At 39.6% G+C, this 21,069-nt stretch overlaps 1 protein-coding gene across 5 annotated transcripts; it reads right to left on the reverse strand.

Annotated features, from left to right (window-relative positions):
- Nucleotides 1-921: 921 nt before the first annotated feature.
- FEM1B (fem-1 homolog B) lies at nt 922-18,874 on the reverse strand. 5 transcript variants are annotated; one of them, XM_017851153.1, is made up of 3 exons: nt 18,137-18,538; nt 6,322-7,202; nt 922-6,099 (listed from the first exon to the last, which is right to left on the reverse strand). In XM_017851153.1, the coding sequence occupies exons 1-3, from the start codon at nt 18,382-18,384 to the stop codon at nt 5,567-5,569; spliced, it is 1,662 nt and encodes a 553-aa protein (XP_017706642.1). In that variant the 5' UTR covers nt 18,385-18,538; the 3' UTR covers nt 922-5,566. The 5 variants fall into 5 exon arrangements, with proteins under 5 accessions (XP_017706642.1, XP_017706638.1, XP_017706641.1 ...); XM_017851152.1 differs by adding an exon at nt 14,457-14,556 and having other exon boundaries at nt 1,112-7,202; nt 18,137-18,208; XM_017851151.1 differs by lacking the exon at nt 18,137-18,538 and adding exons at nt 14,457-14,556; nt 14,858-14,935 and having other exon boundaries at nt 1,112-7,202.
- Between the last annotated feature and the right edge of the window lie 2,195 nt (nt 18,875-21,069).

Here is a 21,069-nt window from a genome sequence, read left to right on the forward strand (position 1 = left end):
ACAACTTGGAATAGAGACAGCCTTACAAGCAGGATCTACTCAAGACTCCATTTTTTTAATTGTGATAAATTTGACTATAGAAAAATGTAAACTTTGGATACAGAAGTACCATAAAGTAAATAAACTGCAACTATTATATGACAGAGAAAATGTACTCAAACTTCTAAGGAACTTCTAACAAGTAGGGGGAAAAAAAAACACAACCCCAAAGCAAACAGTCAATAAATATATGAAAGTGTTCAACGTTACTCATAATAAAGGCGTACAAATCAAACCATGAAATACTATTTTTCATTAATCACAACTTTGAAAAAACTAAATGATTAAGTAATATCTGATGTCAATAAAGATGCAGAAAGATGGAAGGCAATTTGGTAACTTCTGTCAAGATTTTAAGTAGTCACTAAACCAAGTTCCAGTGCTAGGAATGAATATGTCCTATAAGTATTGTACTTAAGGATATTGACTGCATCATTATTTGAAATACCACAAACTGAAAACCTAAAGTCCATCAATACAATCTAGTTAAATACATTTTCAATCCATCAACAGAATTAAATGCTATGAAGTTGTTTTAAAATCTATACATATAGAAATGAAAATGCCTAAGATATATTACATGAAAAAGATAAGATACAGAATAGTGTTGCATTTTAAAAACTGAAAAGGAGAAATAATACATATGTGCACAGAAACATTCTGGGAAGCTACTCAAAAAACTATTAATAGTGATTGTCTCTGCAGCGTCCAAATGGGAGGCGGGGAGAGATGAAAAGGGAACTTTAAAAAAATATATTTGAATTTTTCTTTACTATTTGAATTTTTTCCCGTGCACATATATAACTTTGACAACTTTAAGGCACTCAACAAAAGAACATCGCAACTACGGCACACTGAATAATAAAGACACAAACCTCAAAGTAGTTTTTTTCAAACATTTACTGAACACAAACACCATTTTTTCCTTTTACACAGCAAGATTGTTAGTTTCAAATTAGCTGAGTTATTAGGACTGTCAATTGCCATGAAACTAAAAATGACTCTACATGTCAAACTCAAATAGAAAATGTCATGCAATATATAAATCACTAATGGACCTCTGGTGCAGTCAGCAAGTTTACTATGTTTATTAAAGTCACATAAATGGTTTGACAAAAGTGCACAATAGAATGACATCACTGGTTTGTTATAAATCACAGTGAATTACTAGAATACAACAATGTAGTTCCTCTACACGGAGGATTGCAGGATGGGGTAAAGGACAGGGTCTTTTCCATTGATTAGGCCAGTCAGATTTTACTCCCTAACTGGGTACCTCTGAAAACACTGGTGAGGAAAGCTGAGTTTCTTTCCTCATCTTTTCTTCTCTACCAGTTACTAAGCAACAACAAAAAAAAGCCATGCACAAATTTTACAACACCTGATAAAAAATAGATACAAAATCGTGTTCGTTTCATCACTTGGCAAGCTTGCATCTTCACTCCTTCATTTTTCTGATTAGGCCATTCATCACATGACTCACCCTGAATAAAAGCTGTTAATAATTTAGCAATACTTACCCCTGTACACACATCAAGATATACTCCCCATAACCATCAAGTCACTGTCTCTTCCCTATACATTAACACAAAGGTACACACCACAGACCTAGACTAGAGACATTTACTTTACAGTTTTAAAAATTAATATATCTCCACTATCAATAGTGTAGTATTTATTTCAGATCCCATATTTGGGGGAGGGCATGCTGTACAACCCAGTCCATCTAAAGATTTGGGAAAGTCTGCCAGAAATACATAAGAAAGCCCTGCAATGTGATATACACATAGGAGTTTTCTATTTTCAAGAGATGACATCCAGAAAAAAGCTATGCATTTTCAGAGCAGGAATGGACACATAGCTTAAAACCTCTGGACTAAAAATATTTCACAGCACAAAAGGCAGAGTTTTGTTTTCTTTAACCCCTTTTTAATGTTATAGTATAGTCAGTGAGAAAACCAGAATAGTCATGTGTGCATCAATACATCTGACTAATCTGAAAAGGAACATTTATTCTTACAGAAAATCTACCATAAAAAAACAAGTCCTTTATACTTTCATTCATCTATTCACTAATTCAGCCACTGACTGGCTGTTTCTAAACCAGCAAACTGTAATCAAAGGTCTGGCAACTCACTCCTCACCCCACCCCATTCCAAAAGAAAAGAAATGCTTCTGTTTGAACAACCCAAAGTGGTCTTATTCATAAAGTAGCTGCCTCAACTATAGTGGAAACTCTTAACAGGGTGTTGCTCACTTGAAATTTCAATTTTCAAAACATTTGTCAAACAGAGTTGGTATTTAGAAAGCTGCTGCCCCCAAATCATATTTTACTTCAAACAATGCTATCATACCTAAGTTCTCACAATTACCAATTGTTAGTCCACTATTAGTATAATGAAATAAAACCCTTCTCAGAAACAAGCAGACCAAAGCTTACAGATGGTCTGCTTTTGGGTTTGGTTTCTTTAAAATTCCCACAGCAAAGAACCTTAACATGATTGGGCTGTGGCCTACTAGAGCAACCAGGGTGGACTGAAAAAGCTAGTTGTCAGTGTCAGTTCTAATGTAAAAACGCTCCCCCTTCTTTATCAATTGAGGGGATGGGTTTGCTGCCCATTCCTTGAGTTAAATAGTTAACTTAAACTCAATAGCTCAATTTTGCCAACTCTATCAAGTGCATAAAACTCACTTAAGTTTCTCATGATTTGCAAATGAAAACATCCATCTGGGCCTCCATAGCTCATCCAGATTTATATAACAATTACTGAACAGGACAGAGAAGTTTTGGTTGAATCTGTAATACCATCAATGAAGAGATACAATTCAAAGCATAAGTATACCAATAGTAAACATCAAATGACCAAAGTGGCTGCAAAATGGAGACAGCCTAGAGTTCACAGAGGGCTAAGATATAGAACTATCATTTTCTTACCTATTTTCCTTTTTTTAAAAAAAAAAATTAAGTTGGGGAAGGGTCTGGCTAAACATATTTTAAAACAATTCTACCAAAAACATTTAAAAAAAACAGGCATGTAGATCACTTATTTCAAAAATGATTTTATACAGGTGTTTCACAATACACATTTGGATTGATTTTACAAGATAGAATTAGATTCTCAGCAGGATACTACACAATTTACCACTATACTAAACAAAAAAAAAAAAATCTAATTACCATTAGCATAGTTCATAGTTTATTCCACTGTCTTCAAATTTGTTCTCCAACCTGTCAGCATTTCAATCAACAGTTTTTCTCCAGCATTGTCTTCCCTTCTCAAAATAGAATGTCATTAAATTTTGATATCTGAATATGTACATATAATCATTATCCTCATTTTATAAATAAGCAGTGTCTTAAATAGTGCTGGTCCTGGGTAGCCAAAGGGATGAAATGTGTTTTTAAAACATGCAACATTATCTGATATTTTAAGTTTTGATGTTTAAATAAAAATAATATACATTAATAATGGAACCAACTGAATACCAAGTATCAAAGTTATTCCTTAGACTGTCCAATAAGCAGGCCTTGTAGTCTGAAAAATAAAGGGTCTGATCTGAACTGTGGAAAAGCATGATTCACTCACCTTGAAGAAGAGCATTTTCTCTTTCAGGCCACTGAGAGTTGCTAAGAGCAAGGTACAGTATTTCCTTGACTCATACCAGGAGGATCAAGTCTGGTAATTTTCAAATTAGGGCTCACTCAAATACCTCCATTTAAGCCAACCTAAAAACCTTCCTTGTAAAATCTCAGGTTAGGAAAATAGAAATCTATTACCATGACAGAATTTACCATCAAAATATTCCTAACTGAAGCAAGAAGACACACAAAGTATAATGATAGCAACTGTAAAAAGTATCTTGCATCCTTGGGGGATAGTCCCCCCTTCTGTCCCCTCCCACCCTTCAAAATATTTCATTTTGTGGGGTATTTCTATTTTATTTAAGGCCCTAGGTGCTGATTTTGGCTTGGTCATTGTTTTATACTGATCCAACTGCAACCTTTCTCTTATACTTTACAAAGCATTATCCATACATAAAATGTTAATTGAAACCTTATTTTTTTTAAGTTTATATCTGATGCTGCTACATCATTATAATGCTTTTCATTAAAGGAAAAAAAAAAAAAAGCTGCAGGTCTTCACTTACAGTACCATGCACTAGGAGTAGCTAAGGCATTCATTTGGCACTAGAGAGAAAATTACAGATACAGCTAATTTTGCTTTCATTATCATTTTTAACATCAATAGAAATAAGTGTATAACTTTCACTTGAATTTCTGTAATGCTTAAAAGATAATCACAGAATACCCTTTTAGTTTGACAGTTAAAATGTTGCCATTAAAACAAAACAAAACAAAAAAACCATAAAGACCTCTGTATAGCCTGTAGGAATAAGTGACATTTTGTGGTTGAAAAATTTGCAGCTCTCAGACAAAATTACCTTTCAAGTGGCATTAAGAATTATTTTTATCATAAAAAACACGTAAGTTCCTATACCACACTAGTGATATTTCTACTTCTTGTCACAAACTAAGAAAGTGAAAAAATTCAAAAATATCCTGGTTCCTTTTCATCTGTCATAAATAAAAATACCTTATTAGGGAGGCATAAATAATGCCTTCTGGAAAAGTAGTTTCCAAATTTTAAAAGATACAGGAGGAAAAGGGAAAAGGGGACAAAAATAGAATGTATAGCTACACTGTGACAATTTGTTTCATAAGAAAACAGCATTCATAATTTGTACATGTCTATGAGCTGAATCAAATAGACTGCTGCAATTTAGATAAATTTCATTAAAATAGACTTTGAAGAATTCAAGCCTAAAGGCAGAGTCCATCAAGATTCTCTGAAAAGTTGGTTTAAGATGATAACCATTTTGTATATACTACCCAGCATAATGCAACAATTTCAAATGGATTTAACTTTATAAATTTGTAACTATTAAATTAGCACATTTTCCAGATTAATCTGCAGCTATTTTTTTAAAATCCTCCTGAATGCTAAAATGTGCTGCATCACTCCGTATAAATAATGGAAGAGTGAAAACTATCTACAGCAGTTTGGCATGTGCAGAACACCTGGATATCCCATTCCTTTTAATGTTCCTTTTAGCTCTTTTCTTCATAAAATCCTCAAAACTGCTGCATGGATAACATGCTGACATAGGCTTAACAGAAATACTTTTGTAAGCAGCTGTTTAAAACATTATCAACTCAAAATTATAAATGTCCCTTGTTACATAAACAAAACATTTTATATCTGTTCCTTTAAAAAAAAAAAAAGACAAATAGGTGACCAATATCCAAATACCTTATCATTACACCAAACAATGTGGCTTTGTTTAAAGTCTGTCTGAAATCAATTACCATGAGGCAAGAAAAACAAATACAGAACTAAGGAAGGATGGGATGGGAGGAAGGCTAGTGGAAAGAAAAGCAGAATTTATGAACACATAATTCTACTGTCTGTGATTAAAGTCCTTTACTTTTTAGCACCACATTAAACGACTTTACATATCCAGTCACTTAATGAAATCCAACAAACTCTTCAAGAGTTCTGGGGATCTGGTCTTGGTAGTTAATGTCATTAGCCCGAACTGCTCGGGCAGCCAGGCACTTGAGACTCATCTTCATTTGAGTTTTAAGTAGTATTTCAGATACCCCAGTTGTACTTTTGTCTAGCGGAGTCTTATTCTGTTTATTCGTCATGTCAGTGTGAGCTCCAGCTTCAACTAGGCTAATGATGATGGAGTGCAAGGTCAAAAAATCACTGATGGGCCTGTTGTACTGAACGATAATATGAAGGGCACTGTTTCCCTCATTGTCCACGGCATTCACCTCTGCACCACAGTCCAGTAGCAGCTTTGTGACAAGTGCATTTGGAAAGCTGCAGACGTCATTGGTGTGGAAATCATCAACTGGAGTATTGGAGTTGACAGCCAGATGCAACAAGGTGAAACCTTCACGAGTTCTGGGATCAAGGTGAATCAGGTTGTAGATCTGCTTGTTAATTTTGCACTGATCTTCTTCGCTGCACTGTGTTTTGGTAGAGATGCACACTAAATACAGAAAGGTATAGAGATTACATTCATAATTGTCCATAGCATTGTGGACATCAGCATCTGAAATATTTTTCACTCTGTTCATACTTTGTTCTATTTCCAAAACACTGCATCTCAAAACACATTCTATGTCTGGGGCCTTCACAGTTTCATTCAAATGTATCATTTGTGAGAAAACTTGAGCAAATCGAAGAAGATCCTTGTGGGTGTTCCTGTTACCTTTTTGTCTGAGGTGCAGGGCGTGAAGCCACAACTTGATACACTGCTCAAATTCCATGTTATCCGCATAAACAGCTCCCCTGTAAATGATGGGATGAGAAACATCAATATTGTCAGCACCTAAAATCCGTTCCCGAACTATAAGGCCTTCCATATGAAGAGCATCTCTGTCTTGCCGAATGGACTCCAGTTCCTGAGGATTTCTACATTCAGTTCTATTCCCATAAGCATGGATTGGTGGAAGAACCTCTTTTTCGAGAATGTTATCACCATCTTGAAACCTCTCTAACATGGCTAAATATAGATAGTGGTATGTCTTTATGATGTCATAGTTCTCACGGTCATTTGCAAAGGAGGCACCCAAGAGTTCCAAAGCTTCAATCCGACTTCTTCGGTCACAATCAGCATGAGAGAGCAACAGTTCAACGACATCAGCTTTACAGCTTTCGGCAGCTACTTTCAATGGCGTCATCCCATGGCCATTCACTACTATAGCAGCACGCCATTTTATCAGCTCTTTCACAATATCTATGTGACCAGCTTCAGCTGCAAAGTGCAATGCTGTGGCTCCACAATGTGCTTTAGCATTGGGATCAGCACGTTGTTCTAAAAGGTATCTGACCACATCAGTGTGTCCCTTATATGCTGCAATCATTAGGCAGGTGTTGTCATATTTGTTGGCAATGCTGATGTTGGCATTATTTTCAACCAAGTATTTCACAATGTCCAGTCTGCCATCAAAGCATGCTGCCCGCAGGGGGGTTGAATTAGTTACTGTGGTATGGTTCACGTTGGCTCCATGGCTGACTAGAAGTTTAACAACTTCAAAATGTCCTGCTCCAGCTGCACACCAAAGAGCAGTGGCACCATCAATGACATACCTACACATGAAAAGAATAAGCAGTTAGATAATGGAGGCCACAGCCTAACATACATTTAAAGGATGTGTTCACTCGCACCGACCAAGACCTCACTCTCCAGAACATTAATAAAACATCAGTTCTCATGAAAATAAAAACAGGTAATTTAAGGAAATCACTTTGCATAGTACTTATACCTAATATAAAGCTCAATATATGCTATTACTGTTACTATATAACCCTAAAAAACAAACCTAAAAAATCAACAACTTTCTACTAGCAAAAGTAAATTCATTTCAGAAGACACAGAGGAAATGTATGGAGGTAGCTTCTTCACCACCAAGTTGATTCACTGGTTCCTAGAAGAACATGTTCCTCCTTCCCAGTAGCCTCCAGGCAGCAAGCAGTTTCTGACAATTAGGAAAGCCACCCCAACCCTACATTAAAGCCGCTTTAAGAAGAAAAAAATAAAGCAGATTAAGTTTCCCCTAAGCTAATTGAGTGCTATACTACAGCAATAAGAATGAAATAATATTGCTCCCTACACAATATGAATAGGTAACATAAACCTGATGGTGAGAAAAAGAAGTCAGATGAATACAGCACGTATTATATTATTACATTTACATACTTATCTGCAGTGTTAGAAGTGAGGATACTGGTTACTTTTGGGGAGAGAAGTGAATGGGAGAAAGCACAAAGGGGACTCTAGTAAACAAATATGCTCACTTTGTGAAATTTTTATATATTTATAATTAGTGCATTTTTCTCTAAGTTACATCATGCTCCAATTTAAAAGTTTTAAAACATATATGTATATGTGCGTGCATATACTGCTTGTCTGTGTGTGTTCCTCAATCAACCACTATAGGAAAAAGCTAACAGCAGGAAATAATTCGCACTTTTGGAAAACCAAGCAGTTATCTTCTGACATGACTGGACTTGTGGTTTTATATTTATCACTTACTTACTAAACATCTGATATGTGCTAGGTTCACTACTTAACGTACAAAATTAGACTACTGCTAGAGTCCAATCTTTCCCACCTTTCTACTGTCAATTTTTCCCCAACCTCAATTTCTCAAATTTTTACCACTAACCAAAAGACCTGATAAGTAGATTTTTGCTGGAGATAGTCTACTGTGCTAGAAGCAGTAAGTATATTTGGAAGTGTTAACAAGAAAGGTTGATCAAAGGAACATTCGCTAGGGCAATTAAATATACATACCAAAAACCTCACTAGTGAGCTTCTCACTATACAACCTTACAACACTGGTCAAACTATATCCCCCACGAAGTGGAAAAGAGAATAATGCTCCTGGTGCTACAGTTTGAATGTGTCCCCACCAAAATTCAGGTGTTGTCAAATGTGAACAGTATTAAGAGGTGATGTCTTGAAGAGGTGATTAGGTCATGAGGGCTCCTCCACTTGTGAATGAGATTAAGGACCATATACAAGAGGCGTTAGGCCTGATGTGGTGGCTCACGCCTATAATCCCAGTACTTTGGGAGGCTGAAGTGGGCAGATCACTTGAGGTCAGAAGTTCAAGACCAGCCTGGCCAACATGGTGAAACCCCATCTCTACCAAAAATACAAAAATTTGCCGGGCATGGTGGCACATGCCTGTAATCCCAAATACTCAGGAGGCTGAGGCAGGAGAATCACTTGAACCTGGGAGGCAGAGGCTGCAGTGAGCTGAGATCGTGCCACTGCACTCAGTCTGGGCAACAGAGTAAAACTCCATCTCAAAAAAAAAAAGAAAAGAAAAAAAAAGGAGATGTTAGCAACATTCCACTGGCTTGCCTTTTCACCTTCCACCATGTGAGGACACAGCATTCCTCCCCTCTGGAGGATACGGCCCTCACCAGACAACTGAACCTATCAGCACCTGGATCTTGAAGATTTCAGCCTCCAGAAATATGAGAAATAAATTTCTGTTCATAAATTACAGTGTCAGGTATTTTGTTATAACACCACAGAACAGACTAAGACATAAAAATATCACGGTTTAACCCCAGTTAACATCAACACAAAAAACAATACCCTTTATCACTTCTACTGAAAATACTCATTTTATAATAATTTAAGCAATTACTTCTTCAGTTTCAAATAATGACACAAAATATTTATAAACAAAAGCCTTCTCAGTAACAGTGTTACCTACAGAGAAGAGGATAGGACTGGCTGGGAAGAGACTTGAAGGTACTGGAAATGTCCTATATTTTGATCTGGGTGGCAGTCACATGAATGGATATTTAGGGAAAAAACTCATCAAACTGCATACTTAAGATCTCTGTATTTTACTGTAGGTAAGATATACCTCAAAAAAGATCAGAAGCCTCCTAAAATTATCTTTTTTAATCTTTATTTTTAAAAATGCATTTGTTAATTGATTTTTTTTTTAACTAAAGAATGGATCAGGCTGGGTGCAGTGGCTCATGCCTGTAATCCCAGCACTTTGGGAGGCCAAAGCGTGTGGATCACCAGAGGACAGGAGTTCAAGACCAACCTGGCCAACATGGTGAAACCCCTTCTCTACTAATAATACAAAAATTAGCCAGGAGTGGTGGCACACGCCTATAATCCCAGATACTCAGGAGGCTGAGGCAGGAGAATCGCTTGAACCCAGGAGACAGAGGTTGCAGTGAGCCGAGATTGCGCCATTGCACTCCAGCCTGGGTGACAAGAACAAAACTCTATCTCAAAAAAGACAAGAGTGACAAAGACCAGGCTCTGTGGTTCACGCCCGTAATCCCAGNACCAACCTGGCCAACATGGTGAAACCCCTTCTCTACTATAATACAAAATTAGCCAGGAGTGGTGGCACACGCCTATAATCCCAGATACTCAGGAGGCTGAGGCAGGAGAATCGCTTGAACCCAGGAGACAGAGGTTGCAGTGAGCCGAGATTGCGCCATTGCACTCCAGCCTGGGTGACAAGAACAAAACTCTATCCAAAAAAAAAAAAAAAAAAGAATGAATCAAGAAAATAAGACACTACATCAGTGATGCCAACTATATGTTTTGCAAACAATTCAGTTTAATTAAAATTCACTTATTATGTTTTTATTGTCATGATTATGTGAAGTTCAATAAACATTTATTTACTGTCAAAAAAATACCACTTGCAACAGCATCAGAAAATACCAATAACTAGTAATAAATCTAATGAAAAATGTGCAAGACTTCTACACTGAAAACTACAAAGCAGCACTCCTAAGTAAAGAAAATCTAAATAAATGGGAAAATATTCCATGTTCATGATCCAGAAGACTCTATAATGTTAAGATGTCAATTCTCCCCCAAAATGATCTATAGAGTGTATATAAACCAAATGAAAATCCCAGCAGGTTGTGTGGTATATATGTGTGTGTGTGTGAGAGAGTCCAAGAGGTCGAGGTTACAATGAGTCATGATCAGGCCACTGCACTCTAGCCTGAGCAACAGTGCGAGACCCTCTCTCTACAATGGGAAGGCGACGAAGGAAAGGGAGAAAGGGAAAGAGAAAGAAAGAACAAACTGACAGGCCAATTCTAAAAAGAATATGGAAATGTAAACAACCAAGATAATCTTCAAGAAAAATAAAGCTAGAGGACAAACTACAGTAATTAAAATTAAGTGCTGGCATGGGGACAGAATAATATTATCAACAGACCAAAAAAAAAAACTCCAGAAATCGATTCACACATACAGAATCCCTTGATTTCTGACAAAGGCTCCAGGGAAATTCACATAGAAAATATGGTCTTTTTAATAAATAGTTCTGGAGCAACAAGATAATCTATATGGAAAATAATTAACCTTGATTCCTACCTCACAGTACACACAAAAATTAGAGACACAGTATAGACCTATACTGAGAAAAGCAAAACAATAAAAGCTTCTCAAAAAAAAAAAAAAACACAGACTATCTTAATGAATTTAGTGTTGATCACAATTTCTTGAACACAATACCAAAAAAAAAAAAAAAAAAATTAACTGTTAAAGAAAAAGGAAGTATTTTATTGGGTTTCATTAAAACTAGAACTTCCATTAATCAAAAAACATTATAAAAAAAGTGATTAAGTGGCCAGGCACAGTGGCTCACACCTGTAATCCCGGCACTGTGTGGGGCTAAGAAGAAGACTGTCTGAGCCGAGAGTTGAAGATCAGTCTGCACAACACAGCAAGATCCTGTCTCTACTCAATTTAAGGAAAAAAAAGAAAAGAAAAAAAAGACTGAACAAGTATACTTCACAAAAGATCTCCAAATGGCCAATATGCATATGAAAAGATGCTCAAGATAATTACTTAACAGAGAAATGCAAATTAAAACCAGTTTACCAATATACACGCCCAGCAGAATAGCTAAATTTAACAAGACTGACAGGGCAATAATGTGTTGAGCAAGATGTGGCAACTGATATTCTCATTGCTGGTGGAAACTGCAAGTAGCAATGTAATTTGGTTGTTGAACTTTGGGGAAACTATTTGGCAATATCTGTTAGTTAAACATACACCTACCTGAGGACCCAGCAATTCCACTCCTTGGTATATACCAGATAACTAAATGCAAATGTCTACCAAACAACATACACAAATGTTCACTGTAGTTTTATTTGCAGTTTTATTCATAACAGTCAAACACTGGAAACAACCAAAATATTAACAGGAAATGGATAAACTGTAGTATATTTATGCAATGGAATATCACACATCATTAAAAAAACTACTGATACATGCAAGTACATGGATGAATCTCAAAGACACTGTTTTAAGCAAAAAAAGTCAGACAAAAAGAGTATATAATTCTGCTTATAGGAAGTTCAAGTACAGGCAAAACTAATCCGTGGTGACAGAAGTTGTATTAGTCCATTTTCATGCTGCTAATAAAGGCATACCCGAGACTGGGCAACTTACAAAAGAAAAAGGGTTATTGGACTTACAGTTCCACATGGCTGGGGAGGCTTCACAATCATGGCAGAAGGCAAGGGGCAGCAAGTCACGTCTTACGTGGATGGCAGCAGGCAAAAAGAGCTTGTGCAGGGAATCTCCCCCTTATCATAACCATCAGATCTCATGAGACTTACTATCAGGAGAACAGCACAGGAAAGACCTGCCCCCATGATTCAATTACCTCCCATCGGGTCCCTCCCACAACATGTGGGAATTCAAGATAAGATTTGGGTGGGACATAGCCACACCCTATCAGATGTCAAAATAATCATTACCTCTGGGAAGGAAAGGGAGGAAACTGGGAAGGGGCACAAGGGAAACTTTCAGAGTGATAAAATGTTCTACACATTGATCTAGAAGGTGACTAGATGGATGTAAACATATTAAAAATTCATTATACAGTATTGTATACAAGATTCATGCACTTTACTAGATATACCTCCTCTAAAAAAACAGATATAAACAAAAACAGGCACAAATGACTTCAAAGAAAAACAGTTTAAATGAATATAAGTAATTTATACCAAATACTTTCATTTCAAGTAATTTCAATTTCAAGTAATTTCAATTCAAGTAATTTATACCAAATAACTTTGGTAATTTATACCAAGTACAATGCCAAGCACTGTATTCACTGCTGAATACGCAAAATATCTCACTTAATCTTCACAATAATCCTATGAGGTAGGTACTATTATTATGCCCTATTATACTATTACATTATAGTTATAATATTAACTATTATGCAGATAAATAAAAAAGTTTATATGAGGGCTGGGCGAAGTGGCTCACGCCTATAATCCCAACACTTTGGGAGGCTGAGGTAGGCAGATCACCTGAGGTCAGGAGTTCAAGACCAGACTGACCAACATGGAGAAACCGTGTCTCTACTAAAAAAACACAAAATTAGCCAGGTGTGATGTGCATGTCTGTAATCCCAGCTACTCGGGAGGCTGAGGCAGGAGAATTGCTTGAACCCGGGAGGCGGAGGTTGCGGGAAGCCAAGATTACACCATTGCACTTTAGCCTGGGCAACAAGAGCGAAACTCCGTCTCAAGAAAAAAAAAAAATTTACGAGATTAAAAATACAAAAGTACTTGGAATACCATAAAATGCATCAAACATAAGGAAACACAGTACACATCATTGTTCAAACATTTGTTTCAATTTAAAGAACATTTCCAAACTGATTGTTAATATAATCAAAAAATACAAAGTTAATACATAGTTACAATTACATAGTTACAATGTTTCCTTGCACTGGATTTGTTTTGTTTTGTTTTGAAACAGGGTCTTGCTCTGTTGCACAGGCTAAGTACAGTGGCACAATCACTGCTCATGGCAGTGGCACAGCACCATTGCTCACAGCTGCCTAGATCTCCCAGGCTCAAGGGATCCACCCACCTCAGCCTCCTGAGTAGCTGAGACTGCATACTACCTCTTTTTTTTTTTTGGTAGAGTTGAGGTCTCACTATGTTGCCCAGGATGGTCTCAAATTCCTGAGCTCAAATGATCTCCCCACCTAGGCCTCCCAACATGCTGGGATTACAGGTGTGAGCCACTGCAACAGGCCTGGTTTTTAAGATATGTAATTATTAAAAGCCAGGGAACAGGAATCTAAACTACTTCAAACTCAAGAAATGTTAGATTAAAACAGGCAGTCACATTATCTTTAACCCTAGCAATAACCCTACAAGAAAACATTACCCTCATTTTAGAGATGAAAAGAGACAAAAGTGATTAAAATATTTTCTGATCTCAAACTTCTCAGAATCTACGATGTAAGAGTAAAATTAAATTACAAGTATTCACTTGGTTTTATAACGGAAACTACTTGGTCAGTTTAATATTTTCCTGGTATAGTCTAATAATTTCCATTTTTTCCCTTGAGCTACAGTCATTTGACAGGAGCCTCAAAAAAGTTCAAATTACCTATTTCTATTGAAGCAATTAAAAATTTTAAATATATTCTATGACAAAAGAATTCAATGCAGAATGTTTCACGAGACTGGTCCTTTAGAAACATTAGCCTTGGTAAATTTAGAATTTCTACATCTAAATCAAAATATTAAACAGATTAAAGAGAATTATAATACTAACATTTATGATATTCCTCCATCTATAAAATCTAGCTGAAATTTATAAGACTATACTGCCTCAAAACAAAATACCAAATGCATTTAACAGAAATTAAAGATAAAATTAATGCAATATTTACTAAGTTCCTGAAGGAGAAGCACTATAAAGCAATTGTCTTTCTAGGCCCAGTCCAAAATTACAATGCAAGTTCTCTATTATGTATTCATCTTCAAATCAAGAAACTATAATCTGATATTCACCTTTTCAAACAAATAGCATGCATCAGATGATGGAAACTTTTCACAATAAGAGATAACATTTCTGATCACAAGGCTGAGCTCATCTATTACCTGGTTCAATCTGAAATAGAAATGCCTGGTTCAAACATTTGAAAGGGAAATAAAAATTCATTAAATATAAATGATCCACACTTTATTTTAACCAAGGTCCTTAAAAATCATGTATTACATGAAATGTAATTCCTTGAAATATATATTGACAATGACTTTCTAAATGAAGTCAAATACTGGCATGCCCCTCATGCCTTTCCTCTACCTGAACATTTATCATAAATATTAGTACTAGCACTGACTTTAAAAGTAACAACACCCAAGCCTCAAAATTCTCGGAGGTCCTATTCTCCCCATCCACATCAACAAACCCCTTCAAGGACAGGTGGTCTTCACAAACTCTGGCAGAGAGCAGCCAGACCCTCAGAACTCAGGCCAGCACAATGTTCCATGGTCACATGACACCTCCCCCTTGTTCTGTTCCATTTTTATAACATTCTTAACAAACAGCTTCCCACTATTCAACTAAGGGATCTTCTTTCATTCCCACTCATATGACTTTTCTTCTTGTCCACTCATCTATATCAACATGGTGTTCACATGTCAAGCCACAAGTAAAATAATCTCAAATGTTACTCCTAAAAATGTGAACAAGAACTCATATATCAATGGCTATTTATTCCAGGTAGGTGGTCCCTTTCCCCTCGAGGCTCTATCATGAATCCACTTTAGTTTCCTAAGGTATTATAGAAGTTTTTAGGTAAAACAGACTTTTTTAAACTTTCTTTAATATTTATTTTAATGTATGTCTCTCACGCACACACACAAAACACACAGCAAACCCACAATTACACAGGATGAAGCTAAGAAGTAAAACATTCTAAAGACAACTATCAAGCAAATAACAGACAATTTAAAGAAAAGATATTTATTAAGTAAACAGCAGGATAGTTACTGAACAATCTGGCCAAAAATTGTGAAGATAGCATGTGAATGACTAAAAATTAGAATCGCTAATCTACTTCAGCACACAGCTTCCCTACCTGGCCACGTGTCTCAAGTGCCAATGGTTGGGGTTGGGGAGGGGAGCGGTGCTGGCTGTGTATTTTTCAATGGTCAGCCCCCAAGGGTCAAGTCAGCTTTCTATTGTTAATGTACTCAGGCTAACATTTTCACAATGGCTGAAACAAATGCAAAGTGAAATCATCACACTCTTTTTTGGTTCTAAAATGCTAAAATGACTGGGATAAACGGCAAAATAATCTCACAGAGGGTGTGAATGGGCAGAGAGGGCCAGGAACTTCAATACCTCTTTTATTAATTAATTTGTAAGCTTCTCAAAAGTAGAAACCTTAGATTTCCCGTACCTTACATTTCCTCCAGAAAATGACAGAGGCTAGGCCCATCATAAGCATTTAATAAAGACTAAACTATTTTTACATAGCAGCTAATTCGTAACTGTAATAATCCATAAGCCAAACTGATATACGGAATCAAGGAGATGAAATCATAAATGATGGAAACATCTGAGATTGCAGTTTCACCAGTCTTACTCTTAGTACTTTATAAGGGGATCATCTGGTCTCCAGCTCTCTCCAGTCTCCCACAATCTCTTTCTTAATTGCTCCAACTTGAATCCCTTTTTGCAACAGCACTGAAACACTAGTCACTGCAAGAGCACCAAGCTGTTGCCCCTCTTCTTCATGTTCCACTGCTATTCTTTAAAACACAGCTCGAACATCACCTCCTCTGTGAAGCCTTTCCAGATTCCCCTCCCCAGATAAAACTGAGGATTTCCTTTCTGTTTTCCCTCAGTGGTCCAAATGAATTCTACAACCCTAAATGGCATGGCATCTGCAAATACTCATTTATGTTATTAATTTCTCTCCCCACACCCAGACTGTCATCCTCCACAACAGAAGAATATGTTATTCATCTCTGCATATCCAATCCCTACCACAGAACCTAGCACACAGTAGGTGTTCAATAAATGTTTACTTACCAAACTCATTAATTTCTCTGGCCAGTACAGAACATTGGGCAAGACAAGCCACTACACAGGCTCAATGCTACATTTCTAGTCATTTCAGGTTCTTTTAATTGCCACCTCAAAACATCTTTGATGACTGAAAAAAAGGGCAAAAAGCAAAACCTTTCGAAATTCTTAACTCTTTTTTCTCCCCACTATTCTCCCTTATGCACATTGCCTCAGTAGCAGTATTCCCAAGCAGCTGTTATTACAGAAATTCATATCTCAATGACTGCATGTGCTTATACAGCTGAAATGGTACTGGAGGTTCAGAGGTCACTGTGCTTCACTCCTTCTCTAAGTGCGGGAATGCAAGGAGTTACAGAGAGGACACGGAAGCCAGTAAGGAAAAGCAAACATGAATCAGGTTGCCATCTTTGGTCAACATGAAAAATAAAAACATCTCCTTAATGTGTATAATGGTGATACCCGTGATATAAGCCATTACCCATGGGCTACCATTTCATTAAGATGTAATGTTATGAATATTTTCCACTCATCTAAAACAGAAAAAGCTTTCATTGTTTAAACCTAAAAAAGAATCAACCGAAACAGAACATTTCCCTAGTCATCTTAAAGAAGAAATGCTTTTTCAATCGAGTCTTAGCCAGGCAGTTTTAATCACCAAAACTAAAGATATATATTTTTATGCTCAGACCCTACTGACTTCAAAAGAAAGAAAAATACTAAAATAGCTTACGTACTAGCACAAGTCAACCAAAATATATGTAGCAAAATTATTATGCAGTTGTAATCTGTAAAACATGTTATAATTACATGTAATCTGTAAAACATGTTAAAATAAGAGGATAATGTCAAACCTGACAATTCTGGTCAATTACCCAAAAATCCGTACTATTAAACTCCAAGGGCAAATCTTAGGCATAACAGTGTGCATTTTTAAACTTCCCACCTCGACTAACAGTAAATGATCAACCTTCCCCACAACATCACAGGATAAGATGTAATTTAAGAATGGCATCATCTCCCACATCAGGTCCAATGCCATTTTTGTAGCCAATATATCTACACCGAGCAATGTGGAGGAATCGGAATCATGTCTTGAGATGTCTGGCTGCGTGACAATCCCTCACGAGGCTGCAGCTGCTGCTGGTTCTAGGTGCTTATTTTGACATTAACGCCCAGCAGCCCACTGAAGGTTTTATGGAACCACTCAATTGAAGGGGGTAAAAATGGATGCTCAAATAACTCTTTCGGAGTTCATCAATGTTAACTGCTGACCTCCTTAATTTCTGATCAGTTACAACACCAGTTCCACTAAAAGTAAAACCTGGAAAGGCAGCCACCTCCTCCAAATGGCTTGTTAACAGACTATCTAGTAGAGAAGACGACTATCTATGAGATCTCAAGGCCGAGGGTGTGGTTATCTTCCCACAGAGGGAATAAGGGGTAGGGGGCTGATGAGGACGGGCAGCAAAACATGGAATGGAGTATTAGCCCTGGAAGATGAAGTGGGCATTAGTGGGGCAGGAGGAGGTACAAAAAGGGAAGAAGTGAGTACCTACATGAAGAGAGGGTAAGAGAGGGTGAGGGAGGGGAGGGCCCGTGAATTAACGAGTCCGCGCGCGTCGGAAAGGAGGCTGGCTTGGGATGTACCTACCCGTCGAAGCGGACGGTGCCAGTCTGCTGAGTCTGCACCCGGTAATGTTCCAAGAGCAAGCGTACCACCTTTGCGTGTCCATTGCGGGCTGCGATGATGAGAGGCGTGGAGCGCTGCCCTCCCTGCTGGCTGACATAGCCAAGCAGATAGCGGATGTCGCTTTCAGACCGGTTGAGAAGCAAGGCGGCCAGAGTCAGCACCTTGCCTTCGCTGGCCGCCTTGTATACATAGCCAGCCAGGCCCTCCATGGCCGCCGCCAACTCCAACACCCGTTTGGTCGCCACCGCTGCTGCTGCTGTGCGCCCCCGGAGGCCGCGTTCGCCAGCGCTTCAAACCTGGGCCCTCACAGCCCATTCAACAGGGCGCTGTCGCCGCCGCCGCGCCCAGGCAGCAGTGCGGCCCGGGGAAGGCGGAAACGCGGAGGAGGCCGAGGGGCGCGGAGGAGGCCGAGGGGCGCGGAGGAGGCCGAGGGACACGTCCGCGACCCAGCCCTGGCAGGGAGGAAGGCAGTTAGGGCCGCCCGCCAGGTCCCAGGCGCCGGCCCTGGGCCGAGGGGATCTCCATAGCGGCCGCCGCCCCGGGCCTCAGGCCGGACCCCTCCTTCCTGCGGGATGCGACAGGCGCGTGCCCGAGGTACGGGTCGCCGGCCGGGTCCCGAGAGGACCTCGCGCGCCCCGGATGGCGAAAGATGGGCGCGTCTCGCCTGACCCGGCCCACCCGGCCCACCCGGCCTAAGGCCTAACACTGCCTCCGCCTGCGCTTTCCGCCCTTCGCCGTCCCTGGCTGGAGGAAACCTCAGCCTCTCGTCCCCCGAGCTCAGAAGTGCCAGGCGCTGCCAACGGCTTCGGAGATCCTAGCGTGGGGGCCCCCGGGGCGATGCGGAACGCTCCCGCAGGAGCGGCGCCGGAACTTGGGCGGGGAGGAAGGCGAGCTTTCGCAGACAGGGCCGGGAAGAGAGGGCGGGAGCGGGAGGGACGCTAAGTGGGGTGTCTCCGCCTAAGCCGACCGGCGGGCACACGCGGCCCCGGTGGAGAAAGGTTCTGCTGCGCGCAGTTGGCCCATCCCCAGTTTGGGCCTGGATGTCCTCAGTGCCCTTGACTCCTGGAACCTCCTCCTGGCCCCTACACGGCCCTGAGGGTCTCCAGCCAGGGAGGGGGGCGGAGTGAAAGGGCTAAGCCGGTGGGCTAAGGAGACTACCCTATTTTACCATAGACGGTGCGGGTCCTCTTTCTGCCCCTGATCCGGGGTTAGGGAAGGGGTTGCGCGTACTTGGAGGGTCCATTTCAGAAAAAGGGCGGCGTCTCTGAGTCCCCGAAATGTGGGAGGGTTTGAGAGCCACAGCACCAAGCTCTGAGAAGGGACTGGAAGTACAGCCTGACGTTCCCGGAGAAAGGGATTAAGTGTGAGAGAAAGATGGGAGCGAAGGGGAGCTGCGCTTGCGGTGGAAGGAGCGAGGTATCCTGGGAAGGAAAGCGAGTCCCGCGTTCAGTCAGAGCAGGTATCTCATCCTGATCCAGCAGAACCTCCGTTTTCTCACAGACATCACAAGATTGTTGTTAGGATTTGAAACGATCATTTATCCAACAAATACTAGAGGTCGACTATGTGCCAGGCTCTGCTTAGCACTAGGGATTCAGTAATGGAACAAACAAGTCCACAAATGATAGACAAGATCAGTTGAACTGGTATCATTACCATTTGCTCTGAAGCAAATGAAATAGAATGATGGGGGCACTCATTTAGTTTGGGTGATCAGACAAGACTTCTATGACAATTGACAAGAACAGAGGGTATTTTAGGCAAAGGGGACAGCTAATATAAAAGCCCTGAGGAGGGAACAGTCTGGTGAGCTCAGGAACAGAAAGGTCAGTGTGGCTGCAGCAGAGTGGGCCACAGGAAGAATGATAGGAGATGAAGTCAGAGGATGCAACACACATTAGGGCCTGATAACCCAGAGCAAAGGGGTTTAAGTCTACTCTGTGATGGGGACATATGAAGGGTTTTAAAGAGGGAAGTGACAAGATGCTATCTGTGTTTTTTAAAAAGATCACTCTGGCTGCTGCGTGGAGAATAAACTCTGGAAGGCATGAGTAGATAGGGGGAGAGGCCTTGGATTAGGATGGTAGGAGTGGATGGTAGGTGATGAAGCTGCAGGGACAGTCTCAAAAAGCTCAATATGAAAGTGACTTCCTCCCTTCTTCCTCCCTTCCCCAAAGGACAAAATTTACCATAGAGAAAGAACAAATGCATTTATGTGGCTCCAGGGGACAGGGCTCGGCTCAACAAGTTCACACACATTATTTTATTTGAACTCCACCATTCCAATTCCAGGAGGTAAAGGCCTCACCTCAGTTGCAGCTATTGGTGGAGGTTTGGGTCACTTCTCAAATTCTCTCCTTTCTACAGCTCAGCTTTACCCACTTACTGCAGATCCCTACGGAAACACTAGAGTTGTTTTCTCCTTACCATAAACAAAACAGCATTGGTAATAAGGGCTGAAGATAAGATTCTACTGGTAGCATCTCTGAAATAGCTGATAGGGAAGTGGGGGAAGCTGGCTGGTTTATATGGGGACTTCAGGGTCATAAGAAAATCCAATGTTTGACAGGCAGACCCAGGCTTTTTGGTCTCTGGGAACTTGGCAAGGACACATTCAGATGTGTGACGACTTCCTTTTCTGGCTCCGTACAGCAAGCATGCGCCTCATCTACCATCTGTCTCCTCTCTCCATATCTCTATCTCCGTCTCCCTACCACCCTCCCTCTCCCCTGCCAACACACTTTGATTACCTGGGCACAAGCTGACCTGGAAGAGTGCCTGGCTCTTTACAAAAACCCTCTCCTCATAACCTTTTACCCTATTATGTTCCTGAATCATTCTACATTCTACTCCCAACCAACTTTTTGAAGAAGATGATGTAAAAGTTCAGACAG

Source organism: Rhinopithecus bieti, unplaced genomic scaffold (genome assembly GCF_001698545.2).
Source record: "Rhinopithecus bieti isolate Rb0 unplaced genomic scaffold, ASM169854v2 scaffold_31548, whole genome shotgun sequence".
NCBI lineage: Eukaryota > Metazoa > Chordata > Mammalia > Primates > Cercopithecidae > Rhinopithecus > Rhinopithecus bieti.

Bases quoted from the DNA above. Each gene is read 5' to 3' on its own strand.
- FEM1B (XM_017851149.1), bottom strand. From the start codon at position 18,384: ATGGAGGGCCTGGCTGGCTATGTATACAAGGCGGCCAGCGAAGGCAAG. The intron at 7,203-18,136 runs GTAGGTACATCC...TTTCATGTGTAG, and splicing joins GGCACCGTCCGCTTCGACGG to GTATGTCATTGATGGTGCCA.